This window comes from Callithrix jacchus, chromosome 6 (genome assembly GCF_049354715.1).
Source record: "Callithrix jacchus isolate 240 chromosome 6, calJac240_pri, whole genome shotgun sequence".
Taxonomy (NCBI): Eukaryota; Metazoa; Chordata; class Mammalia; order Primates; family Cebidae; genus Callithrix; species Callithrix jacchus.
The window spans coordinates 153,241,697-153,264,626 of record NC_133507.1 but is presented as its reverse complement, the minus strand read 5'-3'; the positions used below and the strand labels follow the sequence as shown (position 1 = coordinate 153,264,626).

At 43.7% G+C, this 22,930-nt stretch overlaps 1 protein-coding gene across 9 annotated transcripts in view; it reads right to left on the bottom strand.

Moving 5' to 3' along the window:
- Positions 1–543: 543 nt before the first annotated feature.
- Positions 544–22,930, bottom strand: part of COPS7B (COP9 signalosome subunit 7B) — a 28,212-nt gene continuing 5,825 nt past the window's right edge. For 4 of the 9 annotated variants that reach the window (XM_078328816.1, XM_078328815.1, XM_078328817.1 and 1 more), the window contains 6 exons: positions 21,499–21,676; positions 18,773–18,848; positions 15,648–15,736; positions 12,983–13,185; positions 10,638–10,743; positions 544–1,777 (listed from right to left, as the gene is read on the bottom strand). In XM_078328816.1, coding sequence (XP_078184942.1) covers positions 1,619–1,777; positions 10,638–10,743; positions 12,983–13,185; positions 15,648–15,736; positions 18,773–18,848; positions 21,499–21,660 — 795 coding nt within the window. In that variant the 5' untranslated portion in view covers positions 21,661–21,676 and the 3' untranslated portion in view covers positions 544–1,618. Of the gene's footprint in view, positions 1,778–10,637; positions 10,744–12,982; positions 13,186–15,647; positions 15,758–18,348; positions 18,851–21,498; positions 21,706–22,930 lie in introns of those variants that run through there. The other 5 variants (XM_078328821.1, XM_035306046.3, XM_078328820.1 and 2 more) reach the window with 5 other exon arrangements.

Genomic DNA, 22,930 nt, shown 5'->3' with positions numbered 1-22,930 from the left:
TGAGGATATGGGACTCAGGGAGTGCCGTATTTATTTAATAACAGAACCCCTTTTCCAGAGCATCTGACAGGGGGTTTCATGAAATATACTCTGGAAATTAAAGTGAACTCTCCACTTGGGCATAATGTTATGTGGGCACATGGACTGGCTTAAAGGGGAAACGAGAATACTTCAACATTCAATCAACAGTAGGCAGCTGTTGGATATTTTAGAAAAAGGAGAAATCCATTTCTTGACCATGGCTAAACATGGTGAAATAACATCACATTTTCCTGAACCACCCTAATCCCAGCCCCTCAAGATCTACCAGGTATGCAACCCCACACCCCACAGTCACATACATTAAATCTACACTTTTATTTTTTTGTAAATTGTGCTTTTTCCTCAATGAACTTTAATATCAGTCCAGGACCTCCACTTCCCCTTAAACGACACACACACACACACACACACCCCTTCCCCTTAAACAACACACACACATAGCCCTCCAATCACGTGAAAAATCCCCGGCGATTAGTCTATAACAAATATTGACACGAGGGGGAACAAAAGCATGTTGAAATGTATTAGAATCAGAACCTGTACAAAAAAAAAAATTAAAATATAACCTGAAACTGTTCAAGTTCAGAAGTCTAGTTAAGTCCTTTTCTCTTGCCAGGAGAATGCCATCATCAGAGGGCTCTGGGTCATCACCAAGGAGGGGTGGAAAGATAGACGGAAGCAGCAACAGGTCCTTCAGCAGACAGAGGGGCATCGGTGCCACCAACCCTACCCAGGTGGAGCCAGGAGGAGTTAAAGATCTCAGGAGAGCAAGCATTAGCTGGCAGCCCCAGTGGGTAGCTGGGGTTACACACCAAATACAAGGCTGAGTAGTCAGAGGCAGCAGGAATAGTGGCCAGGAGAGAACACCAAGCCGGAAGGAACCACTTCTGCCACCCAGCAGACCCACAGCACCCTCTGTCTGTGCTCAGATACCAGAGGTTAGTCAACCCAGCACTCCCAATTAATTAGAGATCGAAGCTGGACTTAAGAGGCTGAAAACCCGTGGGTTTAGTAAACATAGCCCAGCATCACATCCCTCCACGGCCTGAACTGGAGCTGCCAACAAGGGATGAGGCAGAAGAGGGAAAGCAGAGCATCTGAACGCCTGGCTAGAGATCGCTGCACCATCATGGGGACTGGGGTATGAGGGGCTGGAAAGGAACACCTCCTCCTCACAAGGGGAGGGGCCTCCTTCACAGTCATCCCTAGGGGCTGGTTAAAGCTGCCTCCAGCTTGTAACCAGCCTTACAAAACGACATGGAGCAAAAGAAAAACTGGGAGGGAGACAAGCCCTTACACAGAGACAAGAACCTCCTGGAGGGAAGCTGGGCAGTGTCTGACCCTGTTGGGATGGCATTGGCGGAGCCCCTGAGTCTGAAGGAACAACTGGGGGAGGAGGGAGTGGGTGAGGGGGAGTAACAGTTTTTCTGGAACAGTACCAAGAGGGTGGGGAGGCGCTGGTGAGGGGACGGGCAGGTCTGGAACTCACTGCAGGTAGAGGGGGGAGGAAATGGGTCCTTGGTGTCCCCTCTGCACCTGACCCAGGCCTGGTGAGTGCCAGCTGCCCCAGCCGGCCCTAGTGACGGCTGGAGACCAGACCTTTCACTTTGGACATCTTCTTGGTGGGCTGCCTCTGCTCAGCGTGAGGGGGACACTCCCGTTCAGCCAGCTGCTGCTCCATCTCCTGAGCCGAAGAGGATGCGGTGGCTTTGAGTGTCTTCTTGATGTTGGTTACCTGGTGGGGAGACAGAGAATCGTGTGCTCAGCCTGTATGTGACTCACTAAATCTTGCTCTCACTATAATGTCTTCACTTCAGACAGAAAGCTAAAATCCTCTGCAAGAAAACCTGAAATTATCTTCAGAAATCCAGATGAAGAGAAACAAGCCTGGGCTATTTACAGATAAGTGGAAACGAGGCAAGCAAAAACGTGGGACTAATGCTCTCCTGGTGGAAACAAGTGGAAGGGACCATTTGGCAAAGAGGCACAACACCAACAGTGAAACAAAGTAGTGATTGAAATGTCCTCAGGAAAAAAAAGAGGGGCCCAAGAATTCTACACTCTGCTGCTATTCATTTATAAAACCACAAATGTTTTCATAAGAACTTTGGGAATACAGCTCCATGAACCCTTCTTGAATAAACAGTAGAGGATGAACTTCAGCCAACTAAGTGAGAAATGAAGAAAATGTAGTAAAAGTATTGGCAAAATGCTATTTCACTATTTGCAGTATACCTTTCTTTCACTTAAAGTACAGACTCGAAAATATTTAAGCAGTTCTTGAACATTTTTCCATGTCAGAACAGATATCCTCTGTGATATGTGAATACTACTCTATTATGAAGGTTCTCCAGTTTTTTGAATCGGTTCCTAGTTTGAGTTTCAGCGCTATGCTGAACAGCCCTCTATGTTTACCTTTGTATACCTCTGTGAAGATCTATGGAAGATACCCTAGAAGTAAGCTTTACAGAGCAAAGTGGATTTACATTTTCCATTTGAATCAGTACTGCTACATTGCCTGCTGAAGAGGGACTATTCCAAACCTTTGTTCCTCCGCTTGTTGAGAGGAAGAAACAGCAGGAAGAGGATGATAGTGGTAGGGAAGAAGATAAGTAACAGTTTTTTCAAATTTTTTTTTTTTTTGAGACAGAGTTTTACTCTGTTGCTCAGGCTGGAGTATAATGGCGCAGTCATAGCTCACTGCAGCCTCAACTGCCCAGGCTTAAGTGATCCTCCCACCTCAGCCTCTTGCGTAGCTTGGACCACAGGTGTTCACCACCATGCCTGGCTAATTTTTAGAAAATTATCTGGAAAGACAATGTTTCATCATGTTGCCCAGGCTGTTCTCGAACAGCCTCCCAAAGTGCTGGGATTACAGGCATGAGCCATGGCACCCTGTCAGTTTTCTACACAGTGGAAAGGGAGTTGTCGGGGTCCTAAGTTCTGAACAGTCAGAATATCATGGGCTTGAGAGTAAGAGACAGTCCAAATGCAAAGATGAAACAATGCTATTAGAGTGAGACAAAAACTGGGTTCCTAGAGGATCGCCATCATCTGAGGAATCCATTTAACTAGATCAGAAATTGTTGGCTGGGCACGGTGACTCATGCCTGTAATCCCAGCACTTTGGGAGACTGAGGTGGGTGGATCATAAGGTCAGGAGTTCAAGACCAACCTGACCAACATGGTGAAACTCTGTCTCTACTAAAAATATAAAAATTAGCGGAGCGTGGTGGTGCGTGCCTGTAATCCCAGCTACTTTAGAGGCTGAGGTAGGAGAATCGCTTGAACCTGGGAGATGGAGGTTGCGGTGAGCTGAGACTGTACCACTGCACTCCAGCCTGTGCAGAAAAGCAAGACTCCAACGCAAAAAGAAAAAAAAAAAACAAAAAACAAAACATAAATTGTTTTCTGTTGTCATTATTTTGAGATGGGGGAAAGAGCCATGCCCCAAACTTCTGTAACCTCAATCAACACTGTTGCCTTTCTGAAGAGAGAGTGACAAGAGGAATGTGGGCTAAACAGAAATTACAGAGGGCAGTCTGGGCATGGTGGCTCATACTCCTAGCATTCTGGGAGGCTGAGCAAGGAGGATTGCTTAAGAGCAGGTTTCAAGACCAGTCTGAGCAACATAGTAGAATCCTGTATTTCAAAAAAAAAAAAGAAAGAATAAGCTAGGTATGTTGGCGTGTACCTGTAGTCCCAGCTACTCAAGGGGCTGAGGCAGGAGAATTGCTTAAGCCCAGGAAGTAGAGGCTGCAGTGAGCCATGTTTGCACCACTGCACTCCAGCCAAGGTGACAGAGTAAGGCCTTATCTCAACAACAACAACAAAAAAGAGAAAAACAATTAGCCCAGTTAGGTGGCATATGCCTGTAGTCCTAGCTATTCAGGAGGTTGAGGCAGGAGGAGCACTTAAGCCCGGGAGTTTGAGGCTGCAGTGAGCTATGATCATGCCACTGTGCTCCAGCCTGGGTGAAACAGCAAGACCCACAGCGTGTGTGTGTGTGTGTGTGTGTGTGTGTGTGTGCATGCATATATATATACAATTAAATAAATAGGGAGGGGTGTCAACTCTGGGTTTATCCAGTGTCCTGCCAGACCACAAAACACCATCTGGGAACCCTGAGCCATCTCGCCCTCCTGGCGGCTCACTGCTGCTTTGGTGTATCTCATTCAGTGAGCCACCTGGTGAGGTAAGTGAATGATCTGGAGCAAGTCAATGGCTTGCCACTCTTTCTCTGATAAAACAGATATTATTTGTTTTATTTTAAGGCTTTTTCTTTTTTAATTGAAATGGGATCTTGCTATGTTGCCTAGGCTGGCCTCAAACTTCTGAGCTCAACCAATTTGCCTGCCTCAGCCTCCTAAGTAGCTGGGACTGCAGACACACGCTATTATGCCCAGCTAAGGCATATTTTGATTACACTGGAGGAAAAATTAGAAATTTGAATTCTCAGGAAACAGTGCTTTATGAAATAACATTCCAAGGCTTCTCCAATTTGATATATTTTCTAAATATCCAGAAGAAAATGAATTAAAATCATAAAAGGGAACCGCGTGACTTTAGCCCGGGAGTTTTTATTTCTTTGCATGTCAGTCACCTCTGACTTCCGAAGAAGATCCTGCAATTTAACATTACCTGAGGGAATATATTTTACATTTTCCCCAAAAGCTGAAAAAATTTTAATCAAGTAAGACATCAGAAAACTAACAAGTTTTTATTTCAACGATTGTATTTCCAAAACTTGTATCTTTCCAAGCAAATAATTACCTTCCCCATTTGGCAAAATAGCTTTATTAAAAATTAAAAAACAAAACCAAAAAAATTTCCTAATTTCATCTTAGCTGATAAACACTATTCAGCCTTACTTCCTCAAGTTATTTGTGTAACAATTTTTACTAAACAATCAGATTATGCTTCAAATAGTTTTCTATATTACTTCATTTAACACGTCTTAGATTTACTGACAATCTCATAACCCCTACATGAGTAAGAAAAAGGGATTACTCAATCCCCAAATAATGGCTGTATTTTCAATCTGCTGTATCTGTGTTTCTGTAGCATAAAGTCATTACCAGCTTATCAAAAAGTGACAACCAGCATTTCTCTCTTTAGAGTGGCCCAAGGTGACTTGGCCTAGCTTTGGACTCTGAGTATCAATGGCTGGGCTGAGTGATGAGTCCCTGACCTGCCAGCCAAGGAGCAAACTCTGCCTGTGGCACATTCACCAAGGCAGTGCTCTGCTGCCAGCCTCTCAGCAACCGACCAGTTCAACTGACCCCAAAGGCTTTTCTGTTTTACTCTATTACTTTTCAAAGCTCAACACTTCCAATGCTTCTCCTTCACAAAGCCAAGAACTCACAGTTCTCACTCTGGTCTTGAGGGAGCCTGCGCATCACTCTTCTGCAGTCACAGAAGGGCTTACTTACCCTCTGCTTCATTTCTTTACTGCCACCCCCCACCATAATCCAGCCTTCCTCTCTCCTGGTCACTCAGTTCTGTTTGAAAGCTTTGAGATTCAAGATCCTGTCAAAAGTTTTTGAGCAAATAAGCAGAAAGAAGCATGGACACCTTCCCCTGTCATTCAAATGCCTATTTACTTCCTCAAGCAATTTTCTCCTTTAGAAACTGCTCTCTCAATCGGCTGTTTTAGGTGCTCCATGACTATGATATGCAATAAAAATAAATAAGACTTAGCCTGGGAAAAACTTGGTTTTATTCTCTAGTTCTGAAACACCATGATCGGGTGCCTTCCTTCCACTCCTCAAGCCTGCCCTGCACTCAAGCCATGCTCAGCCACACTCATCCCCCACACCACACTTGGAAGCAGTTATCCCCTCTCTGCCCTTCTGTTTTTCATGCACCCTGGGAGGGCACCACTCCTCCCCAGCTCACCCATCTGATCCTGCCTGGAGAGCTGAGTGCCTGGTCCACACAACCTGCCCTGACTGCTGCAGCCCACGCTGATCTGCCACGCTTCAGCCTGTACTTGCCTGGCAGTGCCTCTCCCTGTTCGATGGCCTCCCACACCACTGTGTCTCCTTCTTGTGTCAGAAGCACACGCCTTGCTCTGCCAATAAGACTGCCGACAAATCTAAGTCCTCTACAGTCATTACTACTTTGAGGCAAAATGTAAACATCCTGCAGAGGAGAAGAGAGCTTCTTGGGCAAGTGTGTCTAAGCCTAGGAAATGAACCCTTTATCCTCCACAGAGTCCTGGCCTGGGCTGGGGCAGTGCCATGGTCCTCACACTGGGATCCATTACAGAGTCGCTTTGCTGAAGTCAGCTTTACCGCTGCATTTATAACACACAAGTCACGAACAAGACTTCCGAAGCACTGACAGACTCTCCAAGTGGAAGGGGATCTTCAAGTCAACTAGCTTCTTGCAGTAGCTGAGCAGCTGGTAAGCGCAGACAGCTTCTTCTAGGACTTCGAATTGGCCACCCAGGCAGGTCAATCAATTAAACTTATTTTGGCCTTGCAGACTTTAAGAATTCCAAATCCTCTTTCACAGAGCCACCCTTCAATTGACGACAAATGTCATCCCCACAGACTTGTCTTCTTTTACCTAAATTTGGTAGAGTCGCTTATGAGTTTCTTCCTTCAGAGGCCTGGCTTACAGACTCCTCAAAACATGAGCCTCAGAAAAGTAGGACTGCACTGCTAGCAAAAATGTAGCCTAGCTCTATCAGAGACCTTAAATATTTAGGCAAAAGGAGAGAGAAGAATTTCTGGGGCAGAAAACCTTCCTTCAGTTGAGGGGCAAAGCAAAGGCAGACAAGAGGAAATGCAATGCAGCTGGAAAAGCTATGCCAATAAACCTCAAGATTGTCACTAACTCCTAGGTGATTTTCTACATAATGGAAAACAGAGCTTACTTTGTCCAGTTACACTTTAGGACCTACATGACTAGAACATAGCCTACTTTGTAAATGTGGCAATAGTTATAAATTAACATTCTACATAACATCAGACATAGGCACAACCAAATATAAAGAAAAATGGGGCTGGGTGCAGTGGCTCAAGCCTGTAATCCCAACACTTTGGGAGGCTGAGGTGGGCAGATCATGAGGTCAAGAGATGGAGACCATCTTGGCCAACATGGTGAAACACTGTCTCTACTAAGAATACAAAAATTAGCTGGGCGTAGTGGCGCATGCCTATAGTCCCAGTTACTTAGGAGGCTTAGTCAGGAGAATCGCTTGAACCCAGGAGGCGGAGGTTGCAGTAGTGAGCCGAGGTCATGCCACTGCACTCCAGCCTAGGCAGCAGAGTGAAACTCTGTCAAGAAAGGAAAGAAAGAAAGAAAGGAAGGAAGGAAGAAAAAGAAAGAAAGAAAGAAAGAAGGAAGGAAGGAAGGAAGGAAAGGAAAGGAAAGAAAGAGGGAGGGAGGGAAGGAAAGAAAGGAGGAAAGGAAGGAAGGAAGGAAGGAAGGAAGGAAGGAAGGAAGGAAGGAAGGAAGGAAGGAAGGAAGAAAGAAAAGTGGTTTGGGCATGGTGGCTCACACCTGTAATCCCAACAAATAGGGAGGCACAGGTGGGAGGATAGCTTCAGGTTAGGAGCTCAAGACCAGCCTGAACAACAAAGCAAAACCCAGTTCTCCATAAAAAGAAAGAAAAAAAAATCAGCCAGGTGTGGTAGCATGCACCTGTAGTCCTAGCAACTTGGGAGGCTGAGGTGGAAAGACTGCTTGAGCCCACGAGGCTGAGGGTGCAATGAGCTGTGTTTGCACCACTGTACTCCATGCACACCAGCCTAGGTGACAGAGTGAGACCCTGTCTCAACAACAACAGAAAAAAGGAAATACTTTCCAAAATCAAATTTAAATGTGCAAGTGTTTTGTAATGCTCTGAGTATTACCTCCTCACCACAGTGCTTCCTCAGAGATAATGAAACAGCTCATAATGTTCCTCCAGGTATGCTGGAACTAGGAACTAATATGTGTTATTTCCACTTCGGCAGTCTGTGATAGGGCTGACTTCATTAAGAAGGAGGGCTCTTAAAGCTACAACTCACCAGAAGAAAGCTGTTTTTATAAGATTCAGGAGGGGGACATCATGTTTTTCTCTCTGAAAACAAGCAATCTAATTTAAGGACAAATAAAGAAAAGCTCACCAATCAGTTGACAAAATAGCTTTTAAAAGTTAGGCCAATGGTAAAAGACTCATAAATACAAAAAGAATATGACAGAATCACCTTGGTTGGTTGTAGATTTCTTTTTCTTTCAAGCCAGTAGCTATTTGGTGAGTACCTTCTGTGTGCCTCAAGCAGGGGGCAAGCAGCCTCCAACACTTAGCAGCCAGAGCATGCATTTACTGAATGGAAAAACTGACAAGGCTCTAAGCTTTGGCCATGCTCAGGGAACAGACCATATTGGTCTGTTCCAGATTTTCTAGAAGACTATTACATCAATACATTGGTGGTGGAGGCGGCCTTGGCCTTTTCCTCAGATTTCTTTCTCAAATGTAAATCCTTATTGCCACCTGCTGGCAGCATCGGGCTCTGCTAGTGTCTTCCAACCACTGGCAAATTTAATAAAACCCTGTGTGCTAGTGCACACACTCGCCCTCTCTGTTTAAATAACCAAAATTTAAAAAGTCTACACTGTTGTGTAACTACGCAGTGTAACTCAGACTTTAGTCAGGTGTCTACAACAGCTCTGTGGACACCTGGCTTTCTTTTGTCTGATGCTATTTATCATGTAAATAAACTTGAATAGTTCAAAATTCTAAAACTAGTATCATTCATCTTTGTTAATGACCTCAATGCCAAAGATCAGGTGGTGCGGTTAGCCTCCCAACCTCATTTTGTCCAGAGTTTAATTTATCGGGAAGAATTAATGAAAGGAGAGAGTGGTGAGCCCTTCCTACTTTGTTCAGACCTCAATCCCAAGCTAGAGATGAGGCCACTATCATGAAGGTGGTTGCACAGCTTATTAGAAAAGCAGCAGGCTTATTTTCCTAACTGTCTTTGCTTTTGGCTAGTGTTAATTATAGTGCGTACTTCCTTGCCCAGGCTCGTCTCGAACCCCTTCCTCCTCAGCTCTCGAAAGTGTTAGGATTACAGGTGTGAGCCACTGTACCCAGCTCATACTTCCATGGCTAGAAGGAGGACTGGAAATGGTCTATGAATTGAACATCCACAGAGTATATGTATATAGGGCAGTGTGAGTGTATTCAAAAAAATTAGCTCAAGTTCATGAAAAGCAGAGTTCAGCAGACCACTCACACACTTCTATGATGTGCCAGAAATATTCAGTTCAACATTTGAGTATCTACTATGGGTTAGGCATGGGATAAGAAGCTTATCTTACAAATAGGAAACAGGTTTTATTTTCAAGGAGTACATATAATAGTATAGGGAATCACTCCAAATTTCACAAATCCCCCCTTTGAAAGGCACCATCTACTCATTTCTTTTTTTTTTTTTTTTGAGACGGAGTTTCGCTCTTGTTACCCAGGCTGGAGTGCAATGGCGCAATCTCGGCTCACCGCAACCTCCGCCCCCTGGGTTCAGGCAATTCTCCTGCCTCAGCCTCCTGAGTAGCTGGGATTACAGGCACGCGCCACCGTGCCCAGCTAACTTTTTGTAATTTTTAGTAGAGACGGGGTTTCACCATGTTGACCAGGATGGTCTCGATCTGTTGACCTCGTGATCCACCCGCCTCGGCCTCCCAAAGTGCTGGGATTACAGGCTTGAGCCACCTCGCCCGGCCTCCATAAGCATTTCTTATGCTTCTTAGCTAGAATTCTGGGCCCTACTCTGCCACAATCTTAGACACCTGATTTTCAAAATTCATTAAGTATCATTAACACTTCAAATCCCATCCACCATAGAAAAGAACTTCCAATGCTAAGGAAGATCAGTGCTTCTGATGTTAAGGGCTCCAGATAAATTCTGAAGTGAGGTCACGTCATGTATCAGACTACAAGTACACAAATGCTCATAACACAAAGGCTGGGGCCTACATCTGTCCAAGAGACTAAAAGTTTCCTCAACAACCAGGTGTCAATAAAACTTCATTTTACATCCTTTTAACTTCACTTGTAGCTCATCTGTCAAATTTTATCCCTTTCTTCTTTCCGTATGAAACATGTCATGCATTTCACAAGTTTATTATATGTATAGTTTAGATAAAAAGAATAAAATGAACACTATGTGCCCACCATGCAACTTAAGCAGCAGAACATTCCCAGGGCCTTGAAGCCCCACATGGCCCTGACCAGCTGTACCCCTCCCTCCATGCCACCTGGTAACTTATCACCATCTTACCCATTTTTAAGATCCATCCCTAAACTCATTTTCTTTTGCTCTACAGCTGCAAAGTACATGTGTAATGAAACTACAACATTCTCTGTTCTCCAAGCCTGATCAATCACCCTATGCTGACCAGGAATCAGAAGAGACAGAACACCAAGAGCAGGAGCTGTGTCACACTCATCCCTATACCCCAGCACCTAGCCCAGGCCCATTTCTTGGTGACTGCTTATTTCATTTACACCAAGATTCGCAAAACAAAAACATAAACACTGCAAAGGAATCAACAGGCATGCCCTGGAGAGAGGAACAAACGTTCCTTTCCTTCCTTACCTCTGCTTCTACCTGCTGCTGAGTTCGGTTGTGGTTCTCTTTGTACTGGTTGGCTCTCAGAACTTGCTGCTCGATGCCCAGCAGAACTGCTTCACAGCCGTCACACCTACAATAGAGAAAACCAGCCCTGAGCTGCAGAAAGGCCTGGGAAGTCTCTTCCAGCCTCTGACATCTTCCTCCCCAACAGCTCTCCCCAGAGTCTTACAGGGATCTCCTTTAATAATCCTTCTACCAACATCTCTTGCCCATTCCTTCCTTCCAAAAGACAAGCACTTCTAAATACCTACTGCAGGACATAAGGAGACAAATATGGTAGTCTAGGGCTAGTTTCTTAGAATACAGCTTTAATTTTCAACTCTGTATTTCATGGAAGATGGTTTTGTAGCACCTAAGATTAAAGAAAGTAGGATAGGCTGGCTGTGGTGGCTCACGTCTGCAACCCTAGCACTTTGCGGGGGAGGGGGAAAGGAGGGTGGATAACAAGGTCAGGAGTTCGAGACCAGCCTAGCCAACACAGTGAAACCCCGTTTCTACTAAAAATACAAAAATTAGCTGGGTGTGACGGCACACACCTATAGTCCCAGCTACTTGAAAGGCTAAGGCGGGAGAGTATCTTGAACCTAGGAAGTGAAGGTTGCAGTGAGCCGAGACCACACCACTGCACTCCAGCTTAGGTGACTCTGTCTCCAAAAAAAATAAAAATGAAAAAAGAAGGTAGGATAGATTTTACAGATGGCATTGAGTAATCCTTTTCTCAACAGAAAAAAAAAGATTTTCTAAAAGTATCCTATTTTGAAGATTCCTCCTTTTCTCAGAAGTTTAAGTTATTTCCTAATTGCCATACCCTTCCTCCTATTTTATTTTCCTCACTATTAACTTTTTTAAAAACAAAAAAGTTGAAAGAATACAATGAATATCCCCATACCTCCACTTAAGATCCAACAGCTGTGAACATTTTGCCATATGTGTGGTACCCCTCAGCAAATCAATTTTGTTTCCATCTACCACCAGTGCCTCAACATGAGTTGTAAGCATCTCTACCAGTAAACATACTGCGGTAACCCGTTAGTGTGGCACCTCTATGTCAAACATATTGGTGACTTAGAAACTGGAAAGCAAACTATGGACATGAAAAACTGTGTCAGTCATTTCAAAAACAGAACAGGACAGCCAACGTTGGCAGGTTCAGAAACCAGATTTTGTGTGCTAGACCATTTTGTGATGGGGTATTTCTAAGCTTATTTCTCCTTTATTCCCAGTTTCGGAACCTACTGAAAACTTCCACCTGTGTCAGATGTTGTACCGAGGTGGTGTTTGGGGCCACACCTGGGACAGAACTTGGGGTGAGGGGTGAGCAACACTTGTCCTGAGGTAGAGTAGCTTAAATGAGGGAGACTTGGGGCCATCAGACCCCAGGAAGTCAAAGTGGTGCTGCTCCTCTCTGGATATACTTCTCTCAGGGATGAGCAGAGATCCCATATCTCTCCCTAACCTGTGCACAAAGCTCACCAGCTCTGCTTCATGGCTTCCAACATGCCATGTGCCTGCCTGGGAACACACTCTCCTCACCTCCAGGCATACGATAACCCTGCCTCTCCTTCAAAACTGAGCTAAAACTTCTCCATACGTCATCTGGCTTTATAAGCCCCAAATAATTTAAATCACTCCACAGTAAATTCTCAAAGAATGTGTGACAGCTCTTGCAAATATCAAATTTCATAAAAACAGAGAACATCCAAATGTCCCAAGGCTTTTTACATACCAGAATATAGTTATCAGATATTCTATGGATGAGTCTGTATTCCAACTTAGAATGACCCACTCCTTGTTTTCCATGTCCCTCACGGTGTTTTACAAACACTAGCCCAATACACTACTGATTTTGAACGTTAAGTTCTTTAATCCTAAGAATCTTACAAACATGTTAACTTCCACAGGGATAGAAAAATTAAGAAGAACAAAGAAAGACTCTTACAAGCACTAACCTTCCTGGTTCAGTAAACTTGAGTCTGAGTTTGGCAAGGGCAGGACTAGCCTCACGCAGTCAGGATACATAGGCTCCACCTGCTAACCCTGGGCATTTTATGGCCCACTTTTAAATAGCCCCCAGTTGCATTAAGGCAAGAACTATTTTACAACCAAGGCACCAGGAGGCCTGAAATGACTCCTGTTGTCACCCAGCTGTGATCACAAATGTAGCCCCACTCTCTGGCTCACTGTCCTAAAGCCCCAGCTCCCAGGCAGCCACAGGCCCACCCCAAACTCTCAGTTGACACCAAGAAATCACATTTTTGCTAGGAGAGGCACAAAAGACATGCTAGATAGCCCCCTTCTTTTAGCCTCACCATTCATGCAGGGTCTTGACAATATTATTGATATCCTTCTTTCGGATGTCACGGCCAATGCAGAAATCCACTTCCAGCAGCTGGTTTCGCTGGTCCAGCTTGCCCTGGATGATGTCAGTGTAGACAGCCTCAATGATGAGGTCTTCTAGTTCCCGGAGATTCCGCATCTCCAGGTCTTTCAGCAACACAGAGTAGGGGATACACTGTAGATAAGGCCATGTGATCATTATAAAAACCATCTGGCAAGCATTATCGAAAATGCAGGTATTACCCACATAGCCAACAGCTGTCTCTAGGCTCGGGTACTGCAGGCTAGTGGTAATTACTAATGGCTAGGACAACAGGGATGGATAATGAACGATGAGACCTAGAAGACCCACCAACATCTAAGAAAGCAACCTCCTGGTTCTCTACCTCCTTGGCTTCACCCAGCCTTCAGATTTCACATGCTGTGGCATACTTGTAGAGATCCTAAAAACTTCTACCAATGGAGAGAAAGGGAACTACTCAGTATATGCCACTCTGCTACCTTCAGGAAGCTTTCAGATTTTGCCAGATCACCATAATCTCCAATAGATCCCAGACACTGGAGAGAACTGGCTACAAACAACAAAGTGCAAAAACAAACAAAAAACCTGCGGGCCAGCACATCTACCGATAGGTGGCCAACGGGGACTGCCAGCTCAGAGGTCATCCTGAAGTTTGCATCTGTTTTCTCAGACACTTAGAACCACTATGAATTCCCAACAATAGTTCTTTATTGGGCTGTACCAACATTCTGCATGACTCCAAGACTCCAGAGTTTTCTGCAAATCCTCTGCCATATCACTACTGGTTTGGAAATTAACACAGTGATCACATCTGTAGAAACAGACACGAGGAAAATATATACAGAGCAGAGAGCAAATATACCTAGAAGGGTTTTCTATGGCTAAAGGCATGATATCCATGGGCGGTAGGTGGACTTACAATGACAGGTTACAGAAATGAGGAAAAGGGTCACTGCTACTTCTTTACTATACTTGAGAAGTCCACAATCAGGACATGAAAAAAGGCCAGGTCCTCATTTCCCAACAAAATAGGCCTCCCACCTGAAATGCTAGGCTGAGAATCAGAGTGTCATTATATCAGATAAAATGATTTCAGCAACTGAAATCGCAATCCAAGAACAAAACAGACCAAGTGCAGTGGTTCACACCTGTAATCCCAACACTATGGGAGGCTAAAATGGGAGGACTGCTTGAGGTCAGGGGTTTGAGACCAGCCTAGGCAACATGGTGAGACCCTGTCTCAATTTAAAAAAAGTTTTGAGTTAAAAAATAAAGTAATAAGTAGTTAATAATAATTATATATATAGATATATAGATATCTATCTATATATATATCTTGGCCAGGCATCATGGCTCATGCCTGTAATCCCAGCACTTTGGGAGGCCAAGGCAGGCAGATAATCTGAGGTCACGAGTTTACTACCAGCCTGACTAACATGGTGAAATCTCATCTCTACTAAAAATTAGTTGGGCATGGTGGTGCATGCCCGTAATCCCAGATCTTCGGGAGACTGAGGCAGGAGAATCGCTTGAACCCAGGAGGTGGAGGTTGCAGTGAGCCAAGATCAAGCCACTGCACTCCAGCCTAGGCAACAAGAACAAAACTCTGTCCTTTCAAAAAAAAAGATTATATATCACTGAAGCTCAATCACGGAAGGAAAATGCTAAAACCAAAATTTTTTTAAAGGCATAGTCCCACAAAAATTTAGGCTGGGATTAGGCAGAGAGCCAAAATCAACTATACATTAACTAAATCTGAACCGTCATTATTCATGGCTGTGAGCAGCTGGCTGCAAGTCGTCTTCTAAATCAACTGTGGGAGAGGACTTGGAGGTACAGTGGAAAAGGTGGTATCTTACATAAGGTTAGAGTCTAAAGTTAGCACAGGAGACACAAATTCCAATTAGTGTAATAAACCTTGGAAATCCCAGAGAAAGGCAGTATATTAAAAATCTAGGCTGCACATGGTGGCTCACGCTTGTAATCCCAGCACTTTGGGAGGCTGAGGTGGGTGGATCACCTGAGGTCAGGAGTTCAAGACTAGCCTGGCCAACATGGAGAAATCCTGTCTCTACTAAAAATACAAAAAATCAGCCAGGCATGGTGGCGTATGCCTGTAATCCCAGCTACTCGGGAGGCTGAGATGAGATAGGAGAATCACTTGAACCCAGGAGGCAGGGGCTGCGGTAAGTGGATATCATGCCATTGCACTCCAGCCTGGGCAACAAGAACAAAACTCCGTCTCAAAAAAAAAAAATCTAGTAAGTCAACATAGCAAGTTTTTCCTCTAGCATGGGCAGAGTTCACTGTTCACTGAGCAACAGATAGTTATTAACTTGCCTTGAGATGCCTTGCTATTTGAAAAATGTCTATCTTTAACAGCAGTCTCCCCTTAATATGGGAAAATGCTCATCCCACATGAGGTACCACAGCATGCCACATACGATTCCTCTATGGAATGGGGAGTACTTGTCTACACCATTTTATCTTTTCCTCTGTAAAACAAATTTTATGCATTAATGATGTGACTCTCTTGTGTGCAGCTGGGACTTCCCTCATTGATGCCAGTGAGACAGCTGACTTGGGGTGAAAAGGAAGACAGGCGAGGACCGTACCTTCATTCTTGATGCCAAGCTCACGATGGTAAGATGCTTCAGCTTGTTCTGCTGAGCTGTGCTCAGTTCTGGCAGGCTCTCCTTGTTGGCTGCTCGGTCCCACCCACCACAAAAATCAAGACATAAAATAAAATTAGGATTTCTTTTATGGAATAAGCTCACCAACTCCCATACCAAATCTACTACTGAATCACTATCATGACTTTGCACTTATTCATTTGGCAAACACTGCCATCTTCTTTGGAAGACCATATACTTCCAAAGAAAAGTCTCGGTCTCTACACACCAAGTTTAATCTCCTAAACACTGAACAAACAAAATGATGTGGCAATTATCTTAATGGAATACTATTTGTGCCCCTTGTGACAATCAATTAAGTTAAACACATCTTTATTGAGCATCTGTTATGTGCAATGCTCTGTCTTGAGAAGAACCAAGGATAAATAAGATGGGCTTTGCCAGGGCTGCTGCATGGCACAACTCCAGGGCCACCAACCACTTGGAGGTGTGCAACTTAATGGCCCTGGACTTGTCCTCAGTCTTAAAATCAAATGTTTCAATAGCTACATATGCAAGGCAGAACTACCAGAAAAAAGGTACAAGCTACCAGAAGAGAGGAGAGGGATGGGGAGGAGGTAGAGGATGAAAAGGAAGAGAGAGAGGGAAAGAGAAAAGTATCATTTGGGAGGTACAGGAAATAAAAAGAAAGAGTTCATGGAAGAGATGGAGTTTGAGTTGAGCCTTGAGGAAGAGATAAAATTTCAGTAATAACCATAAATGATAATAACAGCAGCTGCAGCAGCTAACATAAATAGCAAGCTTTACATCTTGTGGATCACACAGATCCACACATCCAGTTCATCTTCACAAGAACCCCACAAGACTCCATGTGTCATCAATTCCTTAAACACAATTCTGGATTCCAAAAAGCTGAATCCAAACTAATTTTTTTTTCTTAAGCATGGTGCTGAAATTCATCTGGTGGGAATTTCTGACCTGAATCAAGATAGGCTTTTTGTCCCACTTGTGAATATTCACCTGTTTTGCTGCAAAATTATGAATGTGTTTAACTGCCCACATTCTTCTGAAAATGTTACATAAAGAGGCATGGGCATCACATTAACTTTTTAAAGTCCCCAAAATTCTAAATTCTGAAACATCTACCCTCAAGGAGTGTAGGTAAGGAATAATGGACTTGTACTGTTACTCCTACTTTACAGATGAGGAAATTAAGATTACTTAGTCAAAGAACACAAAACTAGTAGAAGTGGAGCCAGACTAACAACGGGCAGTCTGGTAACAGAGTCTGCACAATGCTGCCTCTTTTTTTTATTTTGAGACGAAGTCTCGCACTGTCACCCAGGCTGTAATGCAGTGGCACGATCTCAGCTCACTGCAATCTCTGCCTGCTGGGTTCAAGCAATTCTCCTGCCTCAGCCTCCTGAGTAGCTGCGACTACAGGTGTGCGCCACTGTGCCCAGCTAATTTTTTCTTTGTATTTTTAGTGGAGGTGGAATTTCACCATGTTGGCCAGGATGGTCTCAATCTCGTGATTCGCCCACCTCAGCTTCCCAAAGTGCTCTCTTTAGTAAGCAAAGATAGAAGAATAGAATACACTCAGTGGAACAAAGGGAAGATCAGAAAAAAATGTAGTGTACCAGGAAGTGGCCAACTGTCCGATCTGACAGCACCACAAAGTAGAAGTGACCACGGAGAAAGGAGGAGAAGTCAGGGATATCGCAGAGAAGGCCCTGAGTATCAGGCTACTGTCAAACCATTAAAAAAGGGTAGGAAAGCCAGAAAAAAATGGTTTGGATAGAAGGTAAGTTAGTGGTTGGATATACAAGTATCTCATTCCTAGTATTTAAGATTCTAATTTAAAATGACTCAAATGCTCTACAATAGAAAATAGGCTAGATTATAAAGCATTAGATTTGAAATATTAAAAATGATTACAAAGATGTAAAACATGGATGACTATAAGTAGGAGACAAGCAAGACATAAAATTGTATACATAGTTATACCTATGTAATACAAAACACAAACGGAAGGGGCACAAAAAAGTCCAGCATCCAAATGTTTGATGGAGACACAATAGTAAGTGACTTTTATTTATTTATTTATTTATTTATTTATTTGAGACTGAGTCTCACTGTGTCACCCAGGCTGGAGTATAGTGGTGCAATCTCAGCTTACTACAATCTCCTTCTCCCAGGTTCAAGCAATTCTGCTGCCTCAACTGCCTGAGTAGATGGGATTACAAGCGCCCACCACCAAGCCCAGCTAATTTTTATATTTTTAGTAAAGACGGTGTTTCACCATGTTGGCCAGGCTGGTGTCGAACTCCTGACCTCAAGTGATCTGCCTGCCTCAGCCTCCCAAAGTGCTAGGATTACAGCATGAGCCACCACACCCAGCCTATGGTGACTTTTTAAAAATCTATTTTCCAAATTTTCTTCAATATGCTGATATTATCTTGATAATATTTAAAATGTTAAAATATTCTACAGGTGTGTATTCTGACACTTCATAGCACTCCAAGAGCCCTACAAACACCAGTCCTCAAGAATCTCATCTGGAAAACAAGGGCTCCATTTGTGGATGAGCACACACAGTTCCCATTATTTTTTTCTTTTTTTTTGAGATGGAGTTTCACTCTTGTTGCCCAGACTGAAGTGCAATGGCACGATCTTGGCTTACCACAACCTCCGCCTCCCAGGTTCAAGCGATTCTCCTGCCTCAGCCTCCCCAGTAGCTGGGATTACAGGCATGTGGTACTACGCCCAGCTAATTTTTTGCATTTTTAGTAGAGACTGGGTTTCTCCGTGTTGGTCAGGCTGATCTCGAACTCCCGACCTCAGGTGATCTGCCCGCCTTGGCCTCCCAAAGTGCTGCGATTAAAGCCACTGCACCCAGCCACACAGTCTCCATTTTACCCACTAGAATATAAAAGGTGACAAGGAAAATTCTCTTTGTGAGGTCACCTACCAGGCACAACAAAATGGGAGGCAGCCAGGTCAAGAAGTCTCCCCACTACCCCATGCTTTATATCTCAAACTTGATGGTCTCCCAAACTGAGCAACATAATTAAGACAAGTCTTTTGAAGGATCTTCACCAACTCACCTATGTAATCTGGGTATGTCCCATAGGCAAACAGGTTCAACAACTGCAAATAAGCAGCATTAGCTCCTTCTGCAAGCTGAGGAGGAAAAAAAAAGTTCACCACAGACCAAACTGTCTACCAATCACTATTGATGGGTGAGCATGTGTCAAAGATGCCATGGCTATTTATTCTGTACTATTTGATTACTTGGCCCCTCAGGTTTCTTCTGACTCTAACTCTTCAGGAAAAAATAAACAAGATTATTAAAGCCCCAACTTTAATTTCTCTCTGAGTATCAGGCTACTGTTTTACTTTCCACAGAGCTTGCCCAAGGAATTGCTTTTCTCTCTCACACACATACAAAGCATTAAGCACTGGAAGCAGTTCAAATCTTCTCAAGATTCTGTTTGCATCAAAACAAAGACTGGAGCAGCCCTGTCTACATACCAGGTTGGCAAGTATAGTATGAGCTGTTACCAACCCAAAGTGAACAAAGCCCATGATTGGTTCCAAGTTTCAGGACTACATGTGGACTATGAACCCTGGGAGAGACCAGCATATCATAAGATATAAGAGAAAGCCAGGCTGAGACAGAAAGCCAGGCTGGGAGAGAAAACCAGTATATCTGTCTGCCCCAAATAAAATGTTCATTAAAATTACTTACTCTTCACTGATGCTAATGGCAAAAAGCCATGTGTAGAAGAAAAACAAAAAGATCCACTGTTCTGCCTGGAACTTCTCTGCTGTCAATTACCATGACTGATTTTTTTTTTTTTAATCACAAACATGCTCCTTTTACCCTTCCAACTTACTAAGCTCAGTAAACTCTAAACAGAAATAGCAAGTGGTATTCTACAGACAGCAATAGCGATACTACTCAATTTTGGCCATTAAGAAAAAAAGGTTCCAAGAAATTCATCTATAATTTCAGATCACTGAAAAGCAACCAGCTTATTCTCAGCCCACATATGGAAAAACGCAAAGTATGGGGAGATAAAGGTGGTCTGCTAAGCACCCTATGGAGAACTCCAGCATCCTAATACCTCAGGTTACCAGAAACCTCCTAAAGTCCCTGAATCAGAGTGAGGAGAAACCTGGTAAAGACTATCCAATCTAGCCCCACGTTTCAGACACATAATTAACAAAACGAACCAGAAAAGAGTATTTTCTCCAGAGTACATACTCCAAAACTTCTCCCACTGGCCTAAATCAATAAGGTCTTTCAGGCTTTAATTTCCATCCATCTCCTCTTAATCTTCCACAGTTACACAACAACTACTCGGCATATTCATGCAGTATTTCCATGAACCTGAAGGAACACATTACCCCTTGGTAATCTCTTGTGTTGAAAAACGAACCCAGTTCTCACAAATTTTCTTCATAAAGCTCATTTTCCACTTCTGGTAAATGAAATTACTATCGAAAGCCTACTGTGTGTCAGGCTATTCAGCTCTGAAGAAATAACGGTGAGCACTACAGACCTGATCCTCACAGAGCGTATAGTGTGGCAAGCAAACCTGCCATGAAATACAAACTTACAGTGAAAAGGTAAAAGTGGCTCTTCTCTCTGACCATCACTGGTAGAGGAGCCATGTGTGGGCATCCGAAATGGCTGGGCTGTGGGGAACTGCTCCAGTTTCCTCATCAAGAAGAATATACACACACACAGCACTGCACTCAGACCTGAAGGCCAGCAATTCCTTTGGTTACAACTGGCTAATTCACCGAAACTCCTGTTAAAACTGACTGTGGGTGTGGAGCCAACAGCAAAGGTGTCGTGGTGGTCATGAAGGTGATAAACTGCCCAAAGAAAGAAAACCACGTCCTATATGCAAATCGCCACCACCAAGAATTCCAGGGCCGCTCTCAACAGCATCCAGCGCATGCTCCACAAGAAGTACCACCACCCACATCTGTGCATGGCAGCCATCCACAGAGCCAGCACCAGCCCACACAGCCAGAAAACTGTGACAGTGAAGAGGAAGGGGACCTTCCCTACCAATCCACCAAAAGCTCCTGAGCACCACCCTCTACCCCACAAAGCAATAAAGATGCTCACAGACTTTTCTCAAGTAAGTGAATAAATATAAATAAATAAAAGGGTTCAAAGTGGGAAGTAGAGGTTGAGAAGTACAGATTGCTTTACATCTCCTTGTTCCATCTGTTCAATGGATCTTCTCATTTTTGAGGCACAATAACCAAAACTGGATACCCAATGTTTTAATAACAAGCAAACAAGTAAAATGAACTATTCTAGCTTTTCATGTCATATCTAACACATCTACTTTAGCACAACACTGCCCTTTTCCACAAGAACAATATACTCCTACTCATGTCCTTTTTTACATACAACAGCAGTAAGTTTCTGCTGTGTATGTCCCTGACCAATCTTCCTGATTGATACCGCACTGGAGATTTCTAGTCCCTACGAATGCCTGAATCTACCTTGATTAAACATCAGCCCATGCTTTTAGTACTTTTCTAATTTGTCAGGACCAATTTGACTTTTTTACTATCTTTTAGATCATTATTAGCAACAATCTAATTTTACCCAAGGTCAGATGAAAATACTGGATCAAAGGAGCCAAGGACAATCCTCTCAATCTCTTCCCCTGCCCCACCAGTTCCCATCCTCCTCTCAACAGGGTACCTCACAGGTTCACAATACTCCAGCACTGAAATTCTTCGGAAACCTGGACGATTACAGAAAGGCTTAGAACAAAGAGAAATTGAAAACCGTTCTTACCTCCTGCACATTGGCCAGTTCCAGAAGTTCTCCAAAGACATACACTCCAGGGGCCTCTAAGACCTGGCTTATGAGAGCAGTGAGGGCTGAGCCACTGGTACCTTTGGCTAGTAAAATAAACTGCTCCAGGAGGTTACTTGAGGGTTTCTGTTCCCCTGCCATTCTCTGGCCTTGAAATCTGCCCAAAAGAAAAGTGTGTCAGTCATTCTTCCTTCACTTTTGCAAAGTCCATGCCTATTTAGTGCTGGATCAAACACCAGAATACTTTAATTTTATAGTATTCACAAATAAAAAACAGGCCAGGTGTGGTGGCTCATGCCTGTAATCCCAGCACTTTGGGAGGCCGAGTCAGGTGGATCACCTGAGGTCAGGAGTTCGAGACCAGCCTGGCCAACATGGCGAAACCCCATCTCTACTAAAAATACAAAAATTAGCCAGGCTAGTGGCGGACACCTGTAGTCCCAGCTACTTGAAAGGCTGTGGCTTGAGAATCACTTGAACCCAGGAGGTGGAGGTTGCAGTGAGCCAAGATCAAGCCTCTGCACTCCAGCCTGGGCAACAGACCAAGACTGTCTCAGAAAAAGAAAAACAGTTCCTGAGTCCAGATGCAATACCACCTTGTGAGATGCGTGGAGTTCAACTTGGAGTTAAAAGGATCTTATCCTAAATTCTGATGTTTGAAACACACTTTTAAAAAGTCATTTCACTTCTACCTGCCCTCCTCTAGAGGCAACACCTTCTAAATCCTTAAACCTGATCAAGACCTAAAGAAAAACACAGGAGTTTCTCAGCAGCTGTTTTATATCCACCTCGTTTATAGATTCTGGTTAAGAAATGGAGGATACTGCCCAAACACAGAGGCACCAGATGTAAGCAAAAGCAATCAGTTACAGCTCCCACTGTATCATCAGAATCCCATCCAGCCAGACACAGATAAGAAACACACAAAAATTAGACAAGAAAGATGTCTTATCATGTCAGGTAAGCATAGGAAAAGGAAGACATCATTTTGAAAGAAAAGCAGCGACATATTCAAGCTATGAACATGAATGCTGTGTAAGACCATGGAGGAAAATCCCTGCATTCGGCCTCCTCCTAATAAATGACATTTTAAACAAACGTGGCTGCAGAATGTGTACAAAACCTCAAGATTTGAGAAAACAATGAAAATACTGTATCACCCCTCCGAAGACATTAGGTACAGGAGGGTCCCTCAATTATGTAATCTACTTTCAAGCTGAGTGTACAGGAGTTCCAGGTAAGATTTCTCCTCCAAGAATGATACATACTGGAGCACCGCTGACAAAATGAACAAAAGACGGTATAGTACAGTGGAGCAAAGAATAATTCGAAGAATAGTTTGGTGCAAGAGAAACTAAGTTTTGTGGAAGCAGGTACACAGAATAGCAGCCCTTTCACAGTATTAGAGAAA